At 37.7% G+C, this 24144-nt stretch overlaps 1 protein-coding gene across 2 annotated transcripts in view; it reads right to left on the bottom strand.

The window, feature by feature from the left end:
- Positions 1-20053: 20053 nt before the first annotated feature.
- The window catches only part of LOC126204428 (phospholipase DDHD1-like), a 211003-nt gene continuing 206912 nt past the window's right edge, over positions 20054-24144 (bottom strand). For both annotated transcript variants that reach the window (XM_049938818.1, XM_049938817.1), the window contains one exon: positions 20054-23036. In XM_049938818.1, coding sequence (XP_049794775.1) covers positions 22822-23036 — 215 coding nt within the window. In that variant the 3' untranslated portion in view covers positions 20054-22821. The remainder of the gene's footprint in view (positions 23037-24144) is intronic.

The following is a 24144-nucleotide window of genomic DNA, read 5'->3' on the forward strand; positions in this document are numbered from 1 at the left end:
GCAACGTTCTAACGTTTCCCGGACGACAGAAAATAATTTCTTCTTATTTCTGTAATGTGTTGATCACATATATGAACTTTTAGTGTCAACGTACTCGTTGATTAACGATGTACTAGAACAGCTATGCAGGACAAAATTCTTTTCTTAGACTCATAAATATCTTCGTCGCCTCACTCGTATCTCGAGCTTTAGAAATAATTAAGTACCTTGAGACAAAAGATTTGGTTTCAAAACCATATGAAAATATGAACATGCATCTTGACTTCTCCGAGTCCAAGACATGAATGTGCATAGCAATCTATATTCATTTGTTCAATAGTCTTTTTGGCAATCACCACAGACACTAACACATCTAAGCATACGACATAATTATTCACCGAGTTCTCCTCACGTCTTCTGTGGCGCTGGCGGCAAACACTTGTCATCGTCAGGGACTCGCCCCTCTTACAGGCTTCTAATAACAAACTTCTGACCTGCTCATAGAAACAGGTTGATGGGTAGAAACTCTAACTCTACCACCCTGGTAACTAAAATATCGGGTGTTCGAGACAGTGGAATGATGAGTGTTTCTAGAATTTACCCCAAAATTCTTGAGGCACTACAGGGTCAACTCTAATGCCAGTGGTGGATAAGATCCTGTCTAAGAATTTTATTTCTTTTTCTCACAAATTCACATTTTTTAGCCTAAGGGTCATGCCCCCTTTTCTCAAAGCTTGAAAAATCTCATACAACAGGCTGCAATGCTCTACCCAAGATTCAGTGGCAACCAACAGGCCATCCACACACACACCGTTAATTTGGAACTCAACTCTGAACCTAAGACAAGGTCTAGTGTTTGTGTGAACACTGACTCACTAATATTCAACCCAAACGGAACCACAGTATACTGGTAACACTTTCCATATACTTCCTATACTCTTCCGGCAGTGGGGCTTGTCAACAACTGTGTTCAAATCAAGACCTGTCATATAATTTGTCCTGTAGTATTTTTGCAGTATCCCATTCATATTCTCTGGGCGATCAGTCTCTCCACTGAGTATCGTATTCAACATCCTCACATCTATGACCATCCTGACACTACCATCCTTTTTATCCACAACAATCAGTGGACCATTGTATTCACTATTTCTCCTCTCTATAACATCTCACTTCATCATCCTCTCAATTTCTTTATACACTGCTTCTCTCAGGGCAAACGGTATAGAAACAGGTTTATTTGCTTGCAAAAGGTTCAAGCGGTTTCACAACTAATTTACACTCAAAGTTCTTAACTTTATCTGGTTTATCAGATAATATCTCTCTATTCATCCATAAGACATCTCTCAACTCCTCTTTCTGTTGCTCATTCAAGCAATATACTTTATCTAGTTGGTTCTTAAATGCTTTCATTATTCTTTCCTCATCTCCAAAATGGTTCAAATGGCTCTGAGCACTATGGGACTCAACTGCTGTGGTCATCAGTCCCCTAGAACTTAGAACTACTTAAACCTAACTAACCTAAGGACATCACACACAGCCATGTCCGAGGCAGGATTCGAACCTGCGACAGTAGCAGTCGCATGGTTCCGGACTGTGCGCCTAGATCCTCATCTCCACTGCCACCATAGTCTAGGTTCAGTTCTAAATCCCCAGCATCAACTCCTATTGGCATTACTTTTACTTTTAGTTGTCCTGCTAAATTGTTATTATCCACTACACCCCATTTAAACTTATTTTTGCTTCTGAACCTTCACTAGTAAACCTGATAAAACTGTCTCCAAAATTACTCTCTGCTTTGCATTCCATGAACCAATTCATCCCTAAAATAATATCCATACTCAGACCAGGTACCACAAAGAAACTGTGGACCAGACTTATGCCCCCAACTTCAACCTCCAAAATAATTTGACGCTTAACAAACAGCTTTACTCAATTTATATGTAGCACCCACTATTTTCTGTCCCAATATTGGCACACCCGCTACTTCATTAGCATCCATTATACCGTTATAAAATTATGCAGAAACTGCACTAATTCCACAACCAGTGTCCAAAAGAGCTTTTCCTTCCCTGCCATAGACTTATTCTTCCAAACAGTTGTCCAACTTTAATATCATCAACCTCCTATTGGTCATATAATAATTGTTATGCTCCCAATTTCAAAAACCTAACTTTGAATTTACTTCTTCTCCTGACTCTTTTAGAATTGTACATAAACTTCTTTTCTCCTTCTTACCACTTGCCATTCCCTTATTTTTACAATTGATGAAAACATGAACCTTCTCTTCTAAATCTGTATCACTGGTCATAGGACGTATAAAAGTTTCCCCTTCAACAATTTCAGTAACCTGCAGTTCTCCTACCTTATTATTTTCCTGCAAGCTACCATGAATGGAAATGCATCTCTTGGTGTCCTTTCTTCCTCTTCATTACAACTACTTTCAACACTGTCTTCTTCCTCACTATCAATACTTAAAATTTGGATCACTTTGTCTTCGTCTCTCTCATCTCCCTACAATTCTTCATTCTCTTTTAACTCCACCATACTTTTGGGAAACATTTCAATACATGGACCCACTGACTTCACGTCACTTCTACAATTAACTTCAGGCACTTTCTCTTCAATCACCAAATTCTGACTTCCACATCCCCTATTAGCATGATTAGTATTACCGGTATTATATAATACTTGGTAGGCTTGAACGTTGACCTGCCCCAGGATGGGTCCTCACTGTTGCAGGGTACCATTTCCAATCTGGAATTTTCCTCCTCTATCATGACCTCTAAGGTTACCCCTAGAACTCATTTGACCTCTTTCTCCTCTACCTCTTAAATTTACTTTGTTCACTCTGTTAGTCTGCTCTCAGTACTCCTGGTACCATGCAGAGTCTTCATTTTCATGAAATAAACAATTTGTTTGCCATCTACCCATATCCCTCACTCTGTTCAAAAAGGCTTTAATATTATTATTATTATGCCCTGTCAATCCACATCTTCTGGTAGGAGGTTTCTTCCCAATAGTACCTCTATAGTACAGCTAACACTCCAAGTACTATCCTAATGTTTCATTTTATTGATCCACTGCTCACAGTTTTCTCGCATACTCTTCTTATTTCTCCCATTGTACCATGGAACTTCCTCAAAAGCTTCTATAACATCACTTTGTTTCTCTTTGTACCAGCAGTCACCCAGAAAAGCTAACACGAATTCCTCAAAAGTTTCATAATTATCAGGCGCATCCACTTCCCAGTAGAAACTTTCTCATTTTAAGCAAGCACTGGCCCTCTTTAACTTATCTTCCTCTATCCATTCTACAGTAAACTGACTTCTCAAACTATTTAGAAAAGATGCAGGATGTATAGTCCCTTTACGATCAAACACTACATTATTATTAGTACTGAAGTACTACCATCTCTCACATGTACTACCACAGCTGAAGCTGCACAACTTCTATTCTGTACTGTTCTGTGTAACGTTCCTACTCTATTCTTTATCACACAAGTGGGACTTTTAATTTCTCCCACTTCCACCTTAGCCTTTGGCTATGTTCCTGGAAAACTTGATTGCAATATTCCTTCACTTATATTTTTCTTTGTTCATACTTTTTAGCTTGAGCTTCAAATTTTTTATCCAAGCATTCTACCTTTTCCATTATAACACTCTAAAATTTCTTTTATTTCTCACTTAATTCAACTTCTGTTTTGTAAACTGTACCTTTAGCTCCATCTTTGAATTTATCAAAATTTTTATTTACCTCCAACTTGAACTCAGACATCCTCGTTTCTAACCCATCTTCCAACACCCATTTAAAGTATCTCAGTCTTTGTTTGAATTTTTGGTGTAACTCCTTTTTTGACTCATCTTTTTGCTAACAGTTTCTATTTGTCCACTCAATTGTTTCTTTAATTCTTTCTGCAATTCTTCCATTTTCTCCTTCAATTTCTTCTGCCCTTTTTTCTTTTCCTCCTGTGATCTTCTTATCTGCCCTATAAATTCTTTCTGTCTTTCCACCACTTTCGCTAATAGCAATTCAAACATACTTTCTACCCCTCACTTCTCATCTACTTCTCTTTTGACACCTGGCTCCAATTTAATGGCTAATCCTTTTTCTACATTTTCCATAAAAGGTTCTGTATTATCTACTGCTTGTTCACTTCCCCATATGTGGAAACTAGCCACGCATCCATCCTCTTTAATCATCATTTTGTAAACCCAATGAATACAGATAAATCAAACCAAATTACCCTTTCCATTAAATTTTGAACTTTGATCCAATAATTAACAGATCCCATCATGATAGCTTTGAAATGACACTGTCCAATCACAATGCAGTCACCATATGTGGTGATAACGAATCACAGGGTATCACACAATGTAATTGTATCATCCAAAACAGCACCTCTCGAATCTCGATTGGGCTACAACTGACCATGTTCAACTACTCAGACTGACAATACTCTGAACTGTCTCCCCTAAATTTATCACACCCAGAAATTTTAAGTTAACTGGAATACTCTGCTTTTCTTCAATTTGGATGATCATTACATTCACACATGCAAATGTTTACCCAAAAACTGTAACATTACAAATGCTCACTCATTAGGGGAAATCAAACAGATTACCTCTGATAAAACAGTCTCCAAAGCAAACTGAACATCCTGTGACCTATTTCCACTGACTAATGCAATGGCAGTTAATGCATAGCACATAAAATTCATCATCAGAGCACAATAAAGCATACGAGGTTAAATGTGCAACAACAGAATGTGCAAATGTAGGTAAACACTTACAGACTACGTAAATAAAGAAATATCAGCAATTAAAAGCAAATGGAATGAAACTGAAACTGTTTAACTTTTATCTCATAAGGATTAGTAACTATTGTTTGCAAAATGACCGTTTCAAAACTACTAGGTCTGCAAAGTTACTACAGTTATCAAAAGAGATATAAATAAATGAAACCAGGTTTTAACTACTGTTCTGAATGTTATTCAAAATAAAGTTAAATACTATTACAACATAATAGTTTACAATCACATAAAATGAATGACCAAGAAAAGTAGTAGTTGTTTTTATATAATAGTTTTTTTATACCATTGACTAGAATGATGTAGTCCATGGCGTCCTTTAGCCAATGTTCCTTCAAAACAATGTCCACTTGGCTGATGCTGCCTCCAGGTCACCGACATCTGTTAGTCTATGAGCCTTGTGCATGTAATCCAATAATTGCTGTCGTCTTGCTGAGCTCCTTGATTGTGGGCGACTGTTATGATTCTACGAGGAACACTCTATCTTTGCAGAATTAATTCCAATCTGTGTGTCTGTATGCAACAATGAACATAAAACATGCTTCTTTCCATTAAGGCATGATGGAACCTGATGCCATGAAGTTTGTTACACAGTGTAACCACTGTTCTCAGTTTTATGCTTTACAGTCACGGTGCAGTGCTTTTCACATTACATCCATCTGCACTATGAAAGTAAATGAAGTCAATTGTAGTGTAAATCATTAGTTCACACTTTAAACTGAACAATGAGTGCCATGCAAAGTTGTCTACACAATTACTTCACTCACGTGGCAGTCAGCACTCCATACATTCACAGTTACAGTTCTTCGTATCAATATATGACACGCCAATGTGTTACGATATTTTCTGTTTCATTCCACAGTTCGTGGTATGCACTAAACAATTTGTGCTGTCTGCAATCGAAAACAGTATGTTTATGGTGTGCACATAGCTTACCTGTCAGCATGTCAAAGTTTTATGTGCAATGAGTCAAAATTTGGTTCCAGCAAATGAGTAATACATTGTGTAGAAGTACATATGTGGCACAGATATCACCAAACTCTCTCCTCACGCCCAACTCATTGTTGATGACTTCTCTTCCGACTTCTCAACACATCACTCAAATACCTTGCTTCTCATAACCCTATAAAAAACTCTGATTATATTGATTTAAAATTTTATCCATAACCACAGTTTCGTATTACTCTGTCCACAGAAATCTGATTAAATAACATGTTAAAAAATGAGAAAGTATACAACATCAGAAATTTTTCAAAATAGCAATCACATTCATAACATGTACATTATGTAAACAGAAACATAATAACACCAAGAAATAAATTTCAAAACAATAACCATTTCAATGTATCACAATAACAAAGCAGGAAAGAAGTAAAAGAACATACAGTAAAAAGGGGAAAAATTGTATATCATTATGGACAGTAGAAAATTCTGCATTCAGCTGCTTTCACAGTGTGACTGTGTCAAGTAGGAGTCTACTAATTCTGTATCCAAACATTATGGGTTCGTTTTTCCTACTCATTCACATTAACTTACATTTTTCTACATTTAGAGCTAGCTGCCATTCATCACACAAACTAGAAATTTTGTCTAAGTCATCTTGTATCCTCCTACAGTCACTCAACTTTGACACCTTCCTGTACACCACAGCATCATCAGCAAGCAGTCACAAATTGCTGCTCCCCCCCCCCCCCCCCCCTGCCTGCCTGATTGTTTGTGTGTATAGAAAATAACAGCAGTCCTATCACACTTCCCTGGGGTACTCCTGACAAAACCCTTGTCTCTGATGAACACTTATTGCTCAGGACAGTGTACTGGGTTCTATTCCTTTAAAAGTCTCCCAGCCACTCTCAGATCTGGAAACCCATTCCATATGCTAGTACTTTCTTTAACAGTCTGCAGTGTCCAATGGTACCCTGACTGTTACTGCTGAATGGAGTCACTCTTCACAACACCCCATATGAGCAAACCTGTTGCAAGTTTCTTAGATATTGCTCTTACCTTAGGTACTTGGGATATGCATGGCTCTGCTTAAAAAAGAATAGCTTGAAGTAGTCATAGGATCAAGTGCACACATCTGCTTTCTAGCTCCACAGCTAATTTGCTGCAAATAATAACCTGTAGCTGTGATCCTGTAGTTAAATTGTTCATGCATTGGCTGGAATTGTGAATTAATAAAATACACAGAAATATAAAATAGGAGGAAGTGAATAATTTAATGCAAAGGTTATATAGTAATGTCTGTAACTGATGTAGACAACAGAGAATTATGTTGAATATTGTTTATTCAAGAAATGACACCTCAGGCAATCAGGAAGTGTTTCTACAATAGTCAGTTAAAATAAAAAAGACTGTTTGAACAGGTCTTTAATGCCCAATGGTACTGGCCAGCCGCCCTGTCATCCTCAGCCCTTAGGCATCACTGGATGCAGATACAGAGGTTTATGTGACCAGCACAGCACTCTACCTGCCGTTGTCAGTTTTCGTCACTGGTGTTGCTACTTCTCAATCACGTAGCTCCTCAATTGGCATTCAGTTAAAATAGACAGCAAATACTCTTATCAAAGGCAGGCAGTAAAATTGTGTTGAGAGCATTATGAAAATTGTAACAAAATCCCCAAACAAAATTGTTATAAAAGATATGTGAAAATTAAGTCCATTTTTTGATCCCAAAATACTGACCACTCAAAACAGTTCAGAGTTCAACATGATGATTACAAATTCTCATACACAATACAAAGAACAGTAACTCATACTTTGTGTATTCACAGTGCCATAAATCATACAGCAAAAGTTAATATTCCTACTCTGGAGCACATTCAGACCTCTCGAAATATAAAGTCCCTTGATAAATTAAAGTGTAGTAGGGGCCGTTCACCACCTAGAATCAATTGCCTACATGGCAAGTCATGCATGTTACTGCACGCAGGTCTGCCTTCTTCAAGAACTCAACATAAATTGTCCAGAATTGCTCCCCTGAGCTCTTCACTAAAAAAGTCCTAGTCTCATTTTGACTCCCATAGTGTTCCCCTACTGTCTCCTTTTCTACTGGCTGAAGGCCATCCCCATCAAAAACACATCGTCCTCAAGCTCTACAGACATGATGTGATTCTAATTGACCACTTCCTGGACTAAACTAATATATTGCAACAATATTTAAATAAAGAAATGTTATAAACATTCTTTCATACACAGATAATTTACAATAATTATAAATGAGAACAGATTATCCTTGTATATTGTTTAAACAATTATTTAGGCCTGCTTGAAAGAAGCATCTTTTCATTCTCTGTTCAACTGTGGTGTCCACTAGCACAATCAACTAGCCACTTTTAAATTAGCACAGTTTTTTAATAGCACTTGCAATCAACATTTAAATTAAGTTATTGGCAAAATAATAAACTGATCATTAAATAAATACACAAGATTATGAAGAGGAAAGTAGCTACTCATTATATAGCAGAGATGCTGAGTTGCAGATAGGCACAACAAAAAGACTGTCACCAATAAAGATTTCGGCCAGTACGGTCTTCGTCAAACAGACAAAACACACACACACACACACACACACACACACACACTCTCTCTCTCTCTCTCTCACACACACACACACACACACACACACACACACACAACTGCAGTCTCAGGCAACTTTAGCCACACTGCGAGCAGCAGCACCATTGTGTGATGTGAGTAGTGATTGGGTGTGGCTAAGGAGGAGGCTGGGGCAGGGAGTGGGAGGGACAGTAGGGTAGGGGTGGTGGACAGTGAAGTCTGCAGGTCAGACAGAGGACAGGGGGGGGGGGGGGCTAGCAGAAAAGGAGAGAAATGAAAAGACTGGATGTGATGGTGGAAGGAGGGCTGTGTAGTGCCAGAATGGGAACAGGGTAGAGGCTGGATGGGTGAGGACAATGATTAACAAAGGCTGAGGCAAGGAGTGTTACGGGAACGTAGGACATATTGCAGGGAAAGTTACCACCTGCACAGTTCAGAAAAGCTGGTGTTGGTGGGCAGGATCCATATGGCACAGGCTGTGAAGCAGTCATTAAAATGATGTCACATTTGGCAGCGTGCTCAGCAACAGGGTGCTCTACTTGTTTCTTGGCCACAGTTTGTTGGTGGCCATTCGTGTGAACAGAGAGCTTGTTGGTTATCATGACCACATAGAATGCAGCACAGTGTTTGCAGCTTATCTTGTAGATCGCATGACTGGTTCCACAGGTAGTCCCACCTTTGATGGCATAGGTGATGTTTGTGACCATACTGGAGTGGTGATGGGAGGATGTATGGGACAGGTCTTTCATCTAGGTCTATTGCAGGGATATGAGCCATGAGTCAAGGAATTAGGAGCAGGGGTTGTGTAGGGATGGACAATTATTATGTGGGTTCAGGTGGTGGCAGAATGCCACTGTGGGAGGGGTTGGAAGGATACTAGATAGGACATTTCCTCATTTCAAGGAATGATGAGAAGTGGTCAAAACCATGGCATAGAAATGAATCAGTTTCCCCAGTCCTGTGTGATGCCGAGTCGTGAGGGGAAAGCTCTTCTGTGGGCGAACACTGAGGTCAAGGGCTGCAGTCTGGTCACAAACATCACCTATCCCATCAAAATCAGGGCAGTCATATGATCTACAAGCTAAGCTGCAAACATTGTGCTGCATTCTATGTGGGCATGACAACCAACAAGCTGTCTGTCTGCATGAATGGCCACTAACAAACTGTGGCCAAGGAACAAGTGGAGCACCCTGTTGCCGAGCATGCTGCCAAAATTTGGCATCTTTCATTTCAATGACTGCTTCAGAGCCTGTGCCATATGGATCCTTCCCACCAACACCAGCTTTTTGAACTGACTGTGCAGCTGGGAACTTTCCTTGCAATACATCCTACATTCCTGTAACCCTTCTGGCCTCATCCTTTATTAGTCATTGTCCTCACCCATCCAGCCTCTACCCTGCTCCCATTCCAGCACTACACAGACCTCACTCCACCAAACAACCAGTCTTTTAACTTTTCTCCTTTCCCACAACCTCCTCCCCCCCCCCTCTCCATCTAACCTGCACATGCATCCATATTTAAACTGGATGAATGTGGGACACAGCTGGTATAATTTTTATTAAAAATTAAATTCCTGCAGCTGTACTTAAGATTTTTTATTTACTTCGCTACTAGTTTCAGTGTTGCGTCAACGCCATCTTCAGGCCCGTACACTTTGATGAAATCAGTTGGGTGTGGCTCAGTCTAGAAGTCTGCGGTGAGATCAACACGTGCTCCACATGGATGGTGGGCAGTAACTCAGCTTTATTTGTGACAGTCTTTTTGTTGTGCCTATCTGTGTCTCAGCATCTCTGCTATATAGTGAGTAGCAACTTCCCTTTTTCATAATATTGTTACAGTCCATCCTGGATTTTCCATTCTTTGAAATAAATACACAAGTATGACAAAATGTGAGGTACTCATGCTGTATTGATTAGCTGTGTAATTGTGGTGGATACAATGTTCTTACAAATGTTTGCATAATGAAATGGATATAAAAGACATCATAAATCAATAATTAAAATAGATACAGATATGCAGCTTTCAGGCATGATAGCTATAGTGCAAGCTATCAGCTGAGATAATGTGAGTTGAAATCACAAAGTGATTAAAAGTTGTTAATTCAGAGGGTCACTGTGAAAATATTAATTCACTGTGAGATTCTAACTTCTATAGTTTTAAAGATATTTGGATATCGTTATGTCACTGGATGTGCCTCATTTTTCTGGGATCACAAATATATTCCGATTTCCATTAATATTTGATGTGAATTATTGTCAAATCCGAACGAGCTTGTAACTTAGCCGTCTTTCAGCTTGTCTGACATCCTGCGATTTTTGGAGCATTGCGCCCTGCACAAAGGCCGTGCAAATAACAGTCATCAATATTACCTGTACCGGAATTTTCCCTATTTCTGATGACGCTGCTAGCTTTTGTACCTGGACTCACTTGCACCAGTCACCCAGCCGGAACTGGCATGGTGCACCATGAGATCTGGGCCCGTTAGCATTCAACCACATAACGAACTCAACTTACCTCGTACCAATACTGGGTGGCTGATTAGCTCACCTAAATATGCATAACGCTCCTAAATACACATAGTTACAAGTGGGCACCATATCAACCGTTTCCTGGAAATCTGGAATCTGCTTGTTGCCCTTCATCCATACTTCACAGTATATTATGTGAGGAAAGGGCAAGATGAGTTTTGCCAGAGTGATGCTTTCTAAAACAGTGCTGATTCATTGACATAAGCTTCTTGGTCCCAAGACAATGTGTTATATTCAAACTGAGAACAAGCTCAAGGATTCTGCAGCAAACCAAAGTTAGGGATGGGGCAGTAGTGAAAGTATAAATGGAGCAGTGACACAGATGTAAATGAGACAGTGGCATAAGTATTGTCAGTTACGCTACCACAATTACGAAACAAGTTATGGCATAGAACATTACATAGGTGTATAAAAGAGAAATGTTAAGCTGAGAAAGCTTAAGAAGCTTAAAGCAACCATCATTAAAAGGGCAAAGGATGGGCACAATATAACCATTCTGTATTACACAGGCATGTACTCATACACACCATAAGAGAGAAAAAGATAAAGGTTGATAAGGAACGGCTTGAAGAGGGCAAAAAACACAAGATCAAAAAATTATCATCAAGTAACTAGTGTGACATATTGTGACAAGTGATATGGTAATCAATATTATTCTACAATGTGCTTTTCCCTAACTTAATAATAATAATAATAATAATAATAATAATAATAATAATAACAACAATCATTAGGAGAAATTTCAAAAATAACTGGGTCACGAAAGGGAATACAAAAATTTCTGCAGAGAAAAAAATTGCTTCACAAAATGCCCAGATAGAATTCATCAGCAGAGTTTGTTGCTTATTACAAAAGCAATAAGGAAATTTTAAACAAAGGGTAAAAGAAGCAAAAAGTATTTCAAATGATAGTTACATTGTAGGTGCATCAAGAAAGATAAAAGCTATGTGCAATGTAAGAAGAGAGACTACAGACAAAAACCATCAGAACATTAAGCTTCTGAAGTAGACTGTAGTATCTGAAATGAAGCAATAATAATAATAATAATAGCAGTTAACTTATTTTACACAGACATTGAAATCCCGTAAAGCAAATTTCACATCTTGCTGGCTATGTATAAATACAAAATATCATCTAGTCACTGAAGCTAACTTAGTCAATCTGTTGAAATGTATTACAATACAATCTACATCTATACTCTGAAAGCCACCCAACGGTGTGTGGCGGAGGGCACTTTATGTGCCAGTGTCATAACCTCCCTTTCCTATTCCAGTCGCGTATGGTTCGCGGGAAGAACGACTGCCTGAAAGCCTCAGTGCGCACTCGAATCTCTCTAATTTTACATTCGTGATCTCCTCGGGAGGTATAAGTAGGGGGAAGCAATATACTCGATACCTCATCCAGAAACGCACCCTCTCGAAACCTGGACAGCAAGCTACACCGCGATGCAGAGCGCCTCTCTTGCAGAGTCTGCCACTTGAGTTTGCTAAACATCTCCGTAATGATATCACACTTACCAAATAACACTGCGACGAAATGCGCCGCTCTTCTTTGGATCTTCTCTATCTCCTCTGTCAACCCGACCTGGTACGGATCCCACACTGATGAGCAATACTCAAGTATAGGTCGAATGAGCATTTTGTAAGCCACCTCCTTTGTTGATGGACTACATTTTCTAAGGATTCTTCCAATGAATCTCGACATGGCACCCGCCTTACCAACAATTAATTTTATATGATCATTCCACATCAAATTGTTCCGCACACATACTCCCAGATATTTTACAGAAGTAACTGCTACCAGTGTTTGTTCCGCTATCATATAATCATACAATAAAGGATCCTTCTTTCTATGTATTCGCAATACATTACATTTGTCTATGTTAAGGGTCAGTTGCCGCTCCCTGCATCAAGTGCCTATTTACTGCAGATCTTCCTGCATTTCGCTGCAATTTTCTAATGCTGCAACTTTTCTGTATACTACAGCATCATCCGCAAAAAGCTGCATGGAAGTTCTGACACTATCTACTAGGTAGATAGCAGATAGGTAATGTAATATATGTTAACGGATTTTATCTGACATCTGTAACACACATGGATTAATAAATAAATAAATCAATCCTGTTGTGGCAAACAATTTCAGTAATTGTCCAAATAATAAGTTTCTGTTTTTGAATTCAAAAAATGAGCAGAACATGTCTTCTGCTGGATTGTTAAGTTTCAGCATAAATGAGGACGAAAGCTGGTTGTGATATATAGCAACAATCAGTACACAATAAACACAGTTAGGTGTTCAGAGAATGATCAAAAATTATGCTCAAAGTTCCTAGCACTGAATTCCTGCGATTGGATCAGAAACTATTTGTAAGGTCTCATTTTAGAATCTTCATGTGAAAAGGTTTGTAGGTGGTGAACAGCTTGCAGACTTGCCCACAATCAGGAAATTCAGTTTTTGGAATTTTGTTAGAAATGCTTCATTCACAGAACACATGCAATTCAGAATAGACATTCAGCATTACAACTGGTGATAAGGATGATATGCTGTCAGGCATGTGACAACTACTCTCCCAAAAGTTCACCTATCAGTTCTAAAACTTGCAGTAAAAGGTGAGTAACGTAGCAGAGAATGATCTTACGTAACATAGCAGAAATGTATGTATGGCTAGTTGCCACATTGAAAAAGGATATGTCAGCATTTCTGTAAGACAGTAAAACCTACAGTCTACAAGTTTGGGCTAAAGTTGAGACAATACATAAATTTCACTTTTTGTCAAGTAACACAGAACACAGTTTCTCACTTAACTCTACTTCTGATTTGTTGCTCGATTGTAAAATGTGCTGCGCAACACTCTTCGCTCGTGCAAACATTAGCTCTAGTGCTGGGAAAACACTCAAGGAATTACAGCAGATGATATATTTCTTCCCTTGATGACATATCAGCTACTCCAGTGACCCATGATCACATATAACTCAACAGCAAATGAGTTGAGAAATTGAATCCTGATGAGAAACTGGTGGAAAATTACTGAAGAGCACTGGTGGCCTTTTGTCTTGATCCATTAGTGCACACTATGATGAAATCATGGTGTTTCTCTATAACGACAAAAAAATCAAGCTAAAATTATATTGGGAGTGTATTATTTTTTTGAATGTTGTCAAGTCTAAAATAATTCTGGTGGGTTTTAATCAGACATTAGTATTTGCCACAACCATTCCTAAAAGAAAATCTTTTCGAAGAAACCCAAAGAGTATTCTTGCATACTAACAACTGTTCAACAGTTACTGAAAAGGTTGAGTAAGCACTGGTATGTTATGTTCATGAATTTAGATTTGTACATTTATCACACCATAAGAATGAGCCATGGTAAAAATTGCTGTTTTGAAGAGCGTGCCGCAGCTCGTAGTGTGAAGCAGTCGCCGTCCGTTTCTGGCAGTGGCAATCACAGCTTTGGTGTCTCCCTCTGATGGGAAAGGGGGCCTGTTCAAGTGCATTTAAGGGGCGTTATGAGCATGCCAGTCGGTCAGTCTGGGTCTGTCTCTCATCCGCATTTGTTAGGCAGTTAGTGTCTGTCTGTCGTTCAGAGTGCTACTATGTCTGTCGTTCGGATCAACCTTTAAAGCCGGCAAATGAGAGTCTTTCCTCCCCGCCAGTAAGAGAACTCAGCGAGTGGTCGCCCGGTCGGGGCTTAGTTCCTGCATCTGAGTCTGCGCGTTAGGCCGCCAGTCTGCTTGAGTTTGCTCAGGCAATGGCCGTTGGTAGTTGGATTGATCGGTTGGTCCGTCGCGCACTGAGACACAAGATGACTTGTCCGTCTTGAGCATTGGCGCATGTGAGGTCACCACGTGAGTCCAGTGGGTCGCGGTGTATAGCGAAGGGTAGTGACTTCACGGTCGACACGAGAACAGCAGGACTCAATCCACGACATCAGTCTGGCCGGTGCGAGCTGTCCCACATCGGCGTGCCTTCCTGCGTCTGTTGATGCGGCTGGCAGCGGACAGTTCGGGAGAACGATTTGGGGGTGCTGCGCCAGGTCTTCTCGAGAAATCGCAGTTTATTAGAAGTTAAGTGATTGGTGATATGTTGTTTGATTTACTCTCATTATATTCTACTTGTTTTCTTGGTGAGGTCACCAGCCATTTTGCTTTGGGGTCGTTCCACCATTCTTCTCCGTTTGCCCACCCACAGGAAGGTGGTTGTTGTAAATTGTGTGGTCCGTTTTTCCCTTGTGGAGTAGGGGTGGGTTAGAGCAACCTGCGGTTCGGGTTGTTCGGTAATCTCCGTATCAATCTACCGTACATTAGTAGCTACCTCTGTCATGTTTGTTGGACTTGGTGTGTTAACGAATTTATTGCTTGGAGTGTAATGGCCTAATACCTGAAATATGTTTTGATCTTTGGATACTTTGATATTATTGCCTACGATCTTGAGAGGCGGTATCTGTATACTGTAGAGCATCTTAACTCTTGTTTGGCCAACCTTGTAGAATTTTATATAAGATTGCATTTCAGGGGCTTTTATTTAAATGATCATTTTAGTATATAAAGTTGCCACCCTTTCTCCATAAGACTTTTCTTAGAAGTTAAAATCAAGTTGCACCTTCGGTGGCAATGTTAATATTGTAATTGTTGGTGTTTTGTACCATTTCCCTCCCTCCTATGGGGGGTGCATAGTTTGTGTGCTTGTGTAAATTGTTAAAACTCTTAGTTTAAAGTTATCTGATGTGTTGCAGATTTGCACCATTGTAGTCTTTCAGAAGCTGTTGTAAGTGGTCGTAACTACGGCCATGTCAAAAGGGAGCGGCAAGTTTCTCTGCCCAAAGCTCATACAGTCAAAACTTGTTTCTTTCTGCCTCTGAATAAATTGTAACTTTGATATTTAGAGGGTGCTTTCTGATTATAATTTTAAATCTGTTTCTTTTAAAAAATGCTTTTAAGCACTATTAAAGTGAATAAAATTCCTATTTGTTAAACAGAGGCATTTCACCAGTTTCAGTAATACAGACTGTCCAAAATGCTTCAGTGGACAGCCTAATATCATGCTCCAACACTTTTAAAATTATGGTCTCTAAAAACAATACACTATCCATAGGTGAGCCAGGATTGTACCTAGCTTTGATAAAGGTAGAACAGTTTCTACGTGCTCCTGAGGCCATATAATTATTGCATTTCAAAATATCAAGAGCTTTGAGAGGCCTAGCATTTAGGCCTTCAAGAATGACAATAAGGTGAGATTTTCATCAAAATGTAGGCTCAGAAATATTACTGATTCTTTAAACGTTAAATAGTGTGCCTATTTTCATATCAGGAACATTAAAAACAGTATGTGTATGGTTAAAAAGAACACTCAAAGATTATTAAGGGAAAATTTAAAACACTATTATCACTTACTCTTCTAGCCTAGGAAAATGAAAAAAGAACAGAAGATTCTTTAACTCTTCACAAATAAGGACACTTAATGAGGTTTGGGATAATTTGTCCTCTTGTGCCCATAGTGCTGACATGTGAAACTGTACATGGGATTAGCGATATGTAGCAGAAGTGGATGCCTCCAGCTGTTACATATTCATGCAGAAATAATGAATTAAACATATATTTGGCTGTGTTCTTGAGCTTTTCATTGTCCCTACCCCACCTCCTTTATAGTATTCACATAAATTACATTACCCTCTTCCCATTTCGTTTAATTCTCTGGTGGCATTGTACCTTAGGTCTCTGTATGAAACAACAGCCTTTTTTGTAACAGACATAGTTGGGTTTGCCCTACTTGTCCCTTCACCACTCCTGATATCAATATAATCTTTCTTCCTTTATTTATTCAGTTTTGTTAGTAGCATACATACAATAAGTACAAAAAATAACTACCTACTTATTCATGCTTTATTTCAGTAAAATTTATTATTCACACGTAGTTTTCAGATCTATGATAACAACAGTATATTTGGTTGTTATTGAAATATTTTATTTTAAGGAATATTCATGATTTGCTGTTCGTATAAAATACATGGAGATCTAATTTTCAGCGAGCAAATAGCTGTTTACTGCAAAAGTAACATACCTCATTTAAAAGCCCTCATTCTCCTCTTTTCAACAAATGTTTTACTTTTTCCAAAAACCTTATAATTTTGAATCTTAAAGTGATTATTTGCAAATTTAATACCATAGTTTTGTAGCCCAGATTTTTCTGATTTCAAAAATTTCTACTTTCAGGAGTATAACTTGTTAGTTTATTAATTATTTAAATTGGAAAATGTTACTTTCTTTAAATTTTTTGTTGGGCTTTGGAAATGCCAGCATAACTAGAAATTACTACCATATAGTAGTATGTATTATTTTTGCTATGTTCTAGTTATCCAGAAAACTAATTTGGTACTTCGCCTATTACACCTTTGCATTCTGTAATTTTGCAGTCTTTTATGTCAATATTTAAAATGTAATAACACATTTTAATTTATAATATTATGCACATCTATAAATAGGTAAGATATACGACGACAGGAAGTCTGCACTAAGTAGTTAAAATGAAAACATCTATCTGAATGAGTCTCCATTTAGCTGTCAGGACATAAACACCATGTTATATGTCAGCCAAATTACCAACATTTCTGTGCCATCATCAGTCAGTTGGAAAATAATTTTCATTATGCAAACCTCATATAATTGGTTAAACTGTATTTTTACTCTGAGAAAGTTCAGCATCATATTCTAAAAAGTAAAAGTCACGGATATTAGTCAATCTGTGCCAGACTGCCTAAAATGTGAATCCATTCAGTCTATAAGAAACTGTGCACATATGGTCTTAGTGTGCCCAAATAGCCGTGCATGTTAAGGCACCGCTTCCGGGATAGGGAGGTGTGCTGCCCTGGATCAAATCCACCCAGGCAATTACCGATGAGGTCGGTGAGCCAGCCAACCTGGCTGTGGATTTTAGGCAATTTCCCACATCCCACTAGGTGACTACTGGGCTCATATCCAAGTCACATTTTAGTAACACATTTCACAAACATTTAGAAAAAGAATATTCACTCTTTTCCACACGAATAACACTACGTGCAGACAGTTGGTGTACACATGCTCTGCACCAGGACAGGAGGGGGGGGGGGGGGAGGGGTGTAATGTGGATGTAATGGGAGGGGAATCTGGCCACCCCTTAATTAATCATGCCAAATCTATTAATAACGATGCGTATCCTGCAACGATGAGTGACACAGTCACATGAAAGAGAAGTAGATGGTATTATTGTGTTACTAGGGAACTTTGTGATATGCTGCCTATGAGTATAGTTTTCCTACCTCGTTCAAGTAGTTAGACTGTTATGTGTGAGAAAGGTGATAATCAGGTAAGGACTACTGATCATAAATAAAAAATGAAGAATTGGAATATTAATTACTGGACTGTGATGTTTGTTATTCAACACATGTTTGTTAGACACTTTCACACCACCACCACCATCATCATCATCTGACAAAGAAGTTACTGAAGGATGAATACCAGGTGAGCAAATGCACACGCTGTATTTAAAAGCTGATGAAGTCCTGTAGATACTGGATTTCATCTAGTACTTCTGCAGTCTGAATTCAGATAATCTGACACTTGGTAATTGTCTCTAATTACAATCTCCCAATTTGCAGATGACTAACTAATTTCAGTGTGCTTGCTATGCTAGACAAGTTTTTGTATACAGAAGGAAGCCACCTTATCTAGTCACATTTTGGTTCTGAAATGCTATTCTGTTACAGTTGAAGCACTTTCTGTGCTAAAAATCTCAACAAACTATCCAAAGCTCACTTTGGAGGAGTGGTTGTAGTTGTTCCCAGACAGTAAACCTGTTGTGTTGCAAGTGTTTTTATTTGAGGAATTGGAATCCGAAGACAAACATCATACAACTGGAGCACAGTAAATGACCCCTAGTTGGCCTGCTAGTAACTGTTTCATTTCAAAAGCCATCCATTCCATCAACACAGCACATATTGTGGTCAAATTTATACACCATCTTCGTGACCTAGGCAGTTAAGCCAAGAACCACGTTTCCTGTGACACACAACATTCCACTGTCATACTACATGCTAGATGCTAAAGCATGTATGGTTACTGAGGATTGGCAACAATCACAATCACCAGCTCCCAACTCAGTGTCAGTGTCTATTCTTTTGATTTTGTCCAGTATTCACTCTTCATACTTTCTCTCACCTTACCTTCAATTCTTCTACATGTACGTCCTTCCCGCCTGAATCTCATTTAACTGCCTCTCATGCTGTTTTGCCATTAGGTGAGATGATTACCCTGTGATCACGCTTTACCATTCTCTTCTGTTTTACTTGATAGTCTCTCTCTTCTATCACATGTGACTATTTTTAAAGGCTGTAATGATCTGAGCTTTCTACAGCTGTCATTTCACTTTACAGTATGGATCACACTAAAAAATCTACCACTGGGTACTGTGTGTGTGTGTGTGTGTGTGTGTGTGTGTGTGTGTGTGTGTGTGTGTGTGTGTGAGGCTTTTCATAATAAGTAAGATCAAATTTTCCTACCTAAATGTGGTATGTTTCCTCTGGATTGGATATGAAATGAAGTGATCATATGGCATTACTAACCAGGAGACCCCCATTCGGGTCACTCAGCAGCCTAGTGCAAGTCTTTTTATTTGATGCCACTTCGGTAACTTGTGAGTCAATGATGATGAAATGATAATGACAAAACACCACCCACAAATTGAACCTGAGCCCCTGAGCCCTGAGTCAGTTGCATGATCACTCAGCTACGGGGGTGAACTGGATTGTATGCAATTCAATTATTTTATACCACATATCACAAAATGAGAAATTCATATTTATTATTGACATTGCAAAAAAAACAGCAATATCACAGGCACACACACTGGCCTTTGTTTTATGTAAAGAACAGTGTTTACAACAATGGACAAACTATCCATGCATTAATTTTTTATCACTATATGACAACCCATTACTTCATAATAGCTCTATTGACTTCTAAATACAAACTAATATTCTTATGTGTTGCATAGTTCTGCAAATTAAAAAGTCTAAATTACAGCTATAGTCACACAAGTGCATCCAAACAGTAGAGCAGAAGTTTCAAAAGAGAGAGTGAACATGTAAAATACTGTTTATTTCTAGTAATATTTGGCAATCTCGATCATTAACAATACCTCCACAAAAAAATGAATAAAAATTTCAATACTTTATTTATTTTTTGTAGTATAATAACAAAAATAAAATCACAGTTTCTTGTTTTGTTGAACTCTGTGAACAAACAGCGCCTCTTTTCTTCTTATACCCTTCTACAATTCTACAAACTGTTTTTTTAGATCCCTTAAAATACTGATTTACATCACTTGGACAATTTTGTGCAAGTTTTTGCTTAGTAGTGGTTGACATCCACATTTTTATCTTTACGGATGAAGCAGAGCTGCAATAACAACTCTGTAACTGCAAACAATGATTTAAACTGTTGGCCACAAGTTTTACCTCCAACAATATAAACTTACTATGAAGCACTAATTTAACCTTATTTATTTTATGTTTCGAAATTTTTAAGAATTAAGTTTTAGTTTTTTTGGATGGATTCTTCACACACAAACAAGAATGCATAGAATAGTTTATAATTCCCTCTTTAGCATGGGATCTCAGCAAAATAGCTTTCTGAAAGGAAAGAGTAAAATATGTACAAATGTAGCTTGCATATAAAAATAAAACAACCTTCCATATTTGGAAATATATGTAATGACAAAAACGTGTTTCACCTGACTAAGCAATTTATAATGTATGCATAGTGTAAAATAGAAGGAAAATCATTCATTGTCAGAGTTCAAAACTTAATTTGCACAAGATCTACAACAGTTTTTCCATGCCTTTTTGAGGCACTGAATTTCACAGACGACTCTTTACACACATGTACATATTGCAATTATTGGCAGTATAACAACACAGAGCTTAAAAGCTGCAGTATCATTTTCATTAAATAAAATAAATGGCGTCTCAATAGTGCTGAAGCAGTTTCGGGACTAGAAATTCTTGAAACTGGATCAACAAGCAAGGAATTCAACATTGTTACATTTAACTTGTATACATCTCGAGTTGTTATGTTCAAAGAACTTTTAAGACATTTTTCATTTGGCATGTATTGTTCCCTCCATATTTATGCTTTTGAAGCTGTGTGTGCATTGAAACCAAAAAGAAGATCAATAACAACTTGAAAACTTAATCTCGAATAATGAATAATTAAGAGAGAGTGAGATGTGGGCGGGGGCTGGGGGGAGAGGACACACACACACACACACACACACACACACACACACACACACACACACACACACACAGAGAGAGAGAGAGAGAGAGAGAGAGAGAGAGAGAGAGAGAGAGAATGTAAACCACCTACTGTAGTTAAATATTACCAGAGTTTGATTAACTCTACAATACTGCTCAAGATGCTTTTACATTCTCTGATAGTTTATGCATACAGTCATCTCTGAATGGCACTAACAACTTAATCTGCTTGGATTTTAAAGAGAAGATGCATACAATTTTATCATTAAGAACATGTAATAAAGAGAGATTTCACTGCAAAATATGCATCATAAGAAAGACAACTGCATAAATGTCAAATTGCTGCTTTCATACAGATGTATTCCCTTCAGGATCATCTGAGTACAACTGAAGACATGAAGACAAGCAGTACAAGTGAGGCAAAAAGAGTCTCTTCACGTCATCTGCTTATATGGCAAGAGAAACAAATAACTTATTATCCTTTGATCTACAAAGTAATATGAGAAACAGAAGATGACTGAAGGTACATGTCACCAATATCAAACTGAAATGTAATATGTAATTAAGAGTTTTTTTAATTGGTTTTGTCTCATTGGAATATTTAACGTCAACTAATATGACATTTTTTAAAAATCATATATGATACTTTTACTTGTCTAGTAAACAAGAAATGAAATTAATTATACACATATATACAGACATAAAAATGTGAATGACTCAGAACATACATAATAAGTCAATCATCATAATGAAAGTTCACTTGGTAGTGAATTTCAAATTACAGATATTTACACACACATTTCAAAAATATATTCACATTTATAACCTGTGATGCCATACCCTGATGCAGAATTTATGAAGCACCAATGTACTCTCCAGCTGAAACATCACATTAAATATGGCATAACAGACAACAAAGTATAGAACATATCTATTTTTCATTTATAAGCATTCAGATAACATCATATTCTTAATAAACAACCATTCAATATTGCTTAGAATAGCTTCAATAAACTCCAAGCAAGCAATTTTAAGTAATATTTATATGAGGGATTTAAGAAAAAAAATATTTAGGCATGTGCTACATTCATCATAAATAATGAGATCACAATTAAGATGTCATAACCAGAAAGTATTGCTGCAACAAGATCAATTCTTTGTAAGTTTCTTAATTTAAACATGATCCACTTATTAAATCCTAAATACTAAGTAACAATGACTCAATGAAAATAAGTTATGTTTGTGTGTTCAACACACTTGTAAATTTGGTTAGGCAGTGCAATACCTAATGCACAAAAAATTGCTAATGGAGGCCATTTCATATATTTTCTTCTTTAAGTAGCTTTGGATCTTTGTTTATGACATTGTGGCAACAGATCTACAATGTCATTAGTTCATTGTATGAAGTAAAGGTAAAGGCCACAGCACTGAACATTAACTTCAATAAAAAAAAATATTTACATGAATGTACACACCATCATCATAAATATCACATTCTTATAGTGTAGGGCAACCAATGGCTGATATCACCAGTGTCATGTTAGGGCCACAATAATATCTCTACACTGCCTGACTGCATCTTAAGAAATAGATAACAGATTAAAGGAACAGTAACATGCTGATTTTCAGCACACGTCTACAAGGTCATCTTCAACAAGACTCTTTGAACACTACGTCTCTTCTGCTGGATACGATGTAGGAATTCTGTCTAGATCCAAATCAGCATCTTCCTCTTCAAGGTGTGGAAACAGACGCGTTAAAACAAAGTAAGCAACATCATAGTTACTCCAGTAGGCAGTATGAGATGTAAGTGCTGACAAGTAACTGCCACCCAGATTTGTCTCCCGCAAGAGGTAGTCAAGACGGTGTGGTAACTTGATGTGACCTAATAAGAAAAGAATACGCTGGTATATTTTCCACTACTGCAGCAGAAATATGTTTACAATTTCTAGTTAAAAATTGCACAAAATTCTATACATAAAATGTGTGTGAAATTGTAATGGAAATAATGAGAGATTAAAAAAAAAACTGCTGGAAACACTAGGTTTAAGACCCTGAAGTCACTCTGAACAAAACTTAAAAGCTTAACAAACTGGGAATCTCTCTTCAAATCAAATTTACACCTGAATAATTCTGCTTTGTTTGATCTACTTATGTGTTTATGAGTGTTAACTTACCACATAAGTGAATACCATAATGTTTTCCTGCTGCTCAAGTCTTAATGTAAATGTTGCACACATAAGATTTGATTCATTTAGTCACTGAGTAGTTTGTTTAGGTATTAGTGATAAATATCACTTCTGTAATATAGTAACAACTGGGATTGTCTACTGATGCTACCAGTTAAACATGGATGTAAATAATCCCTTAATGTTGTGTTTGTGTTGCAATACCATGTTTAATGTAACCAAGACAGAAGGTTTAGTTGCTGTCTGACATACAAGTAAATATTTGTAAGAATAATCTTGAGACATCCCACATACCAGCTGAGCTCTCCACAGCATTAATATAAGAAATACACAGATCAAAAATATTGTGGAAAGGCAACTATGCTAGAATCAGAAATGAAAGTCATCATCCACTATACGGACTTCCAGATGTTTCTTATTTCCAGCCTTGCCCTTACATTATTCATTCATAGAAAAATGATTATGTATATACTCAGGATGCATCTCTTTCTGTTGACAGAAGACCTACTCCAGACGTGTTGAACTGTAGGGAGTATTTACCACAGGGGATCATTACTGCACGACATACAAGATTTGTTCTCGTACTCCTGCACCGGCAAATCAAACTAAAATAAAAAACTTTTGAAAATGTTGGGACTAACCTACAGCCTAGCTTCTGACTAAATTAAAATTCTATCCCCAGGTGAATCTTTCACTCTAACCTTATATCTATTTTTCAAGACATGTAAGGCCTGGTAATCCTGTTTGTTCTAAACTGAAGACGTGTCTGCTTTAACTGAAGTTTTAGAGACAGTCTTTTTCTGT

Source organism: Schistocerca nitens, chromosome 9, assembly GCF_023898315.1.
Source record: "Schistocerca nitens isolate TAMUIC-IGC-003100 chromosome 9, iqSchNite1.1, whole genome shotgun sequence".
Lineage (NCBI taxonomy): Eukaryota > Metazoa > Arthropoda > Insecta > Orthoptera > Acrididae > Schistocerca > Schistocerca nitens.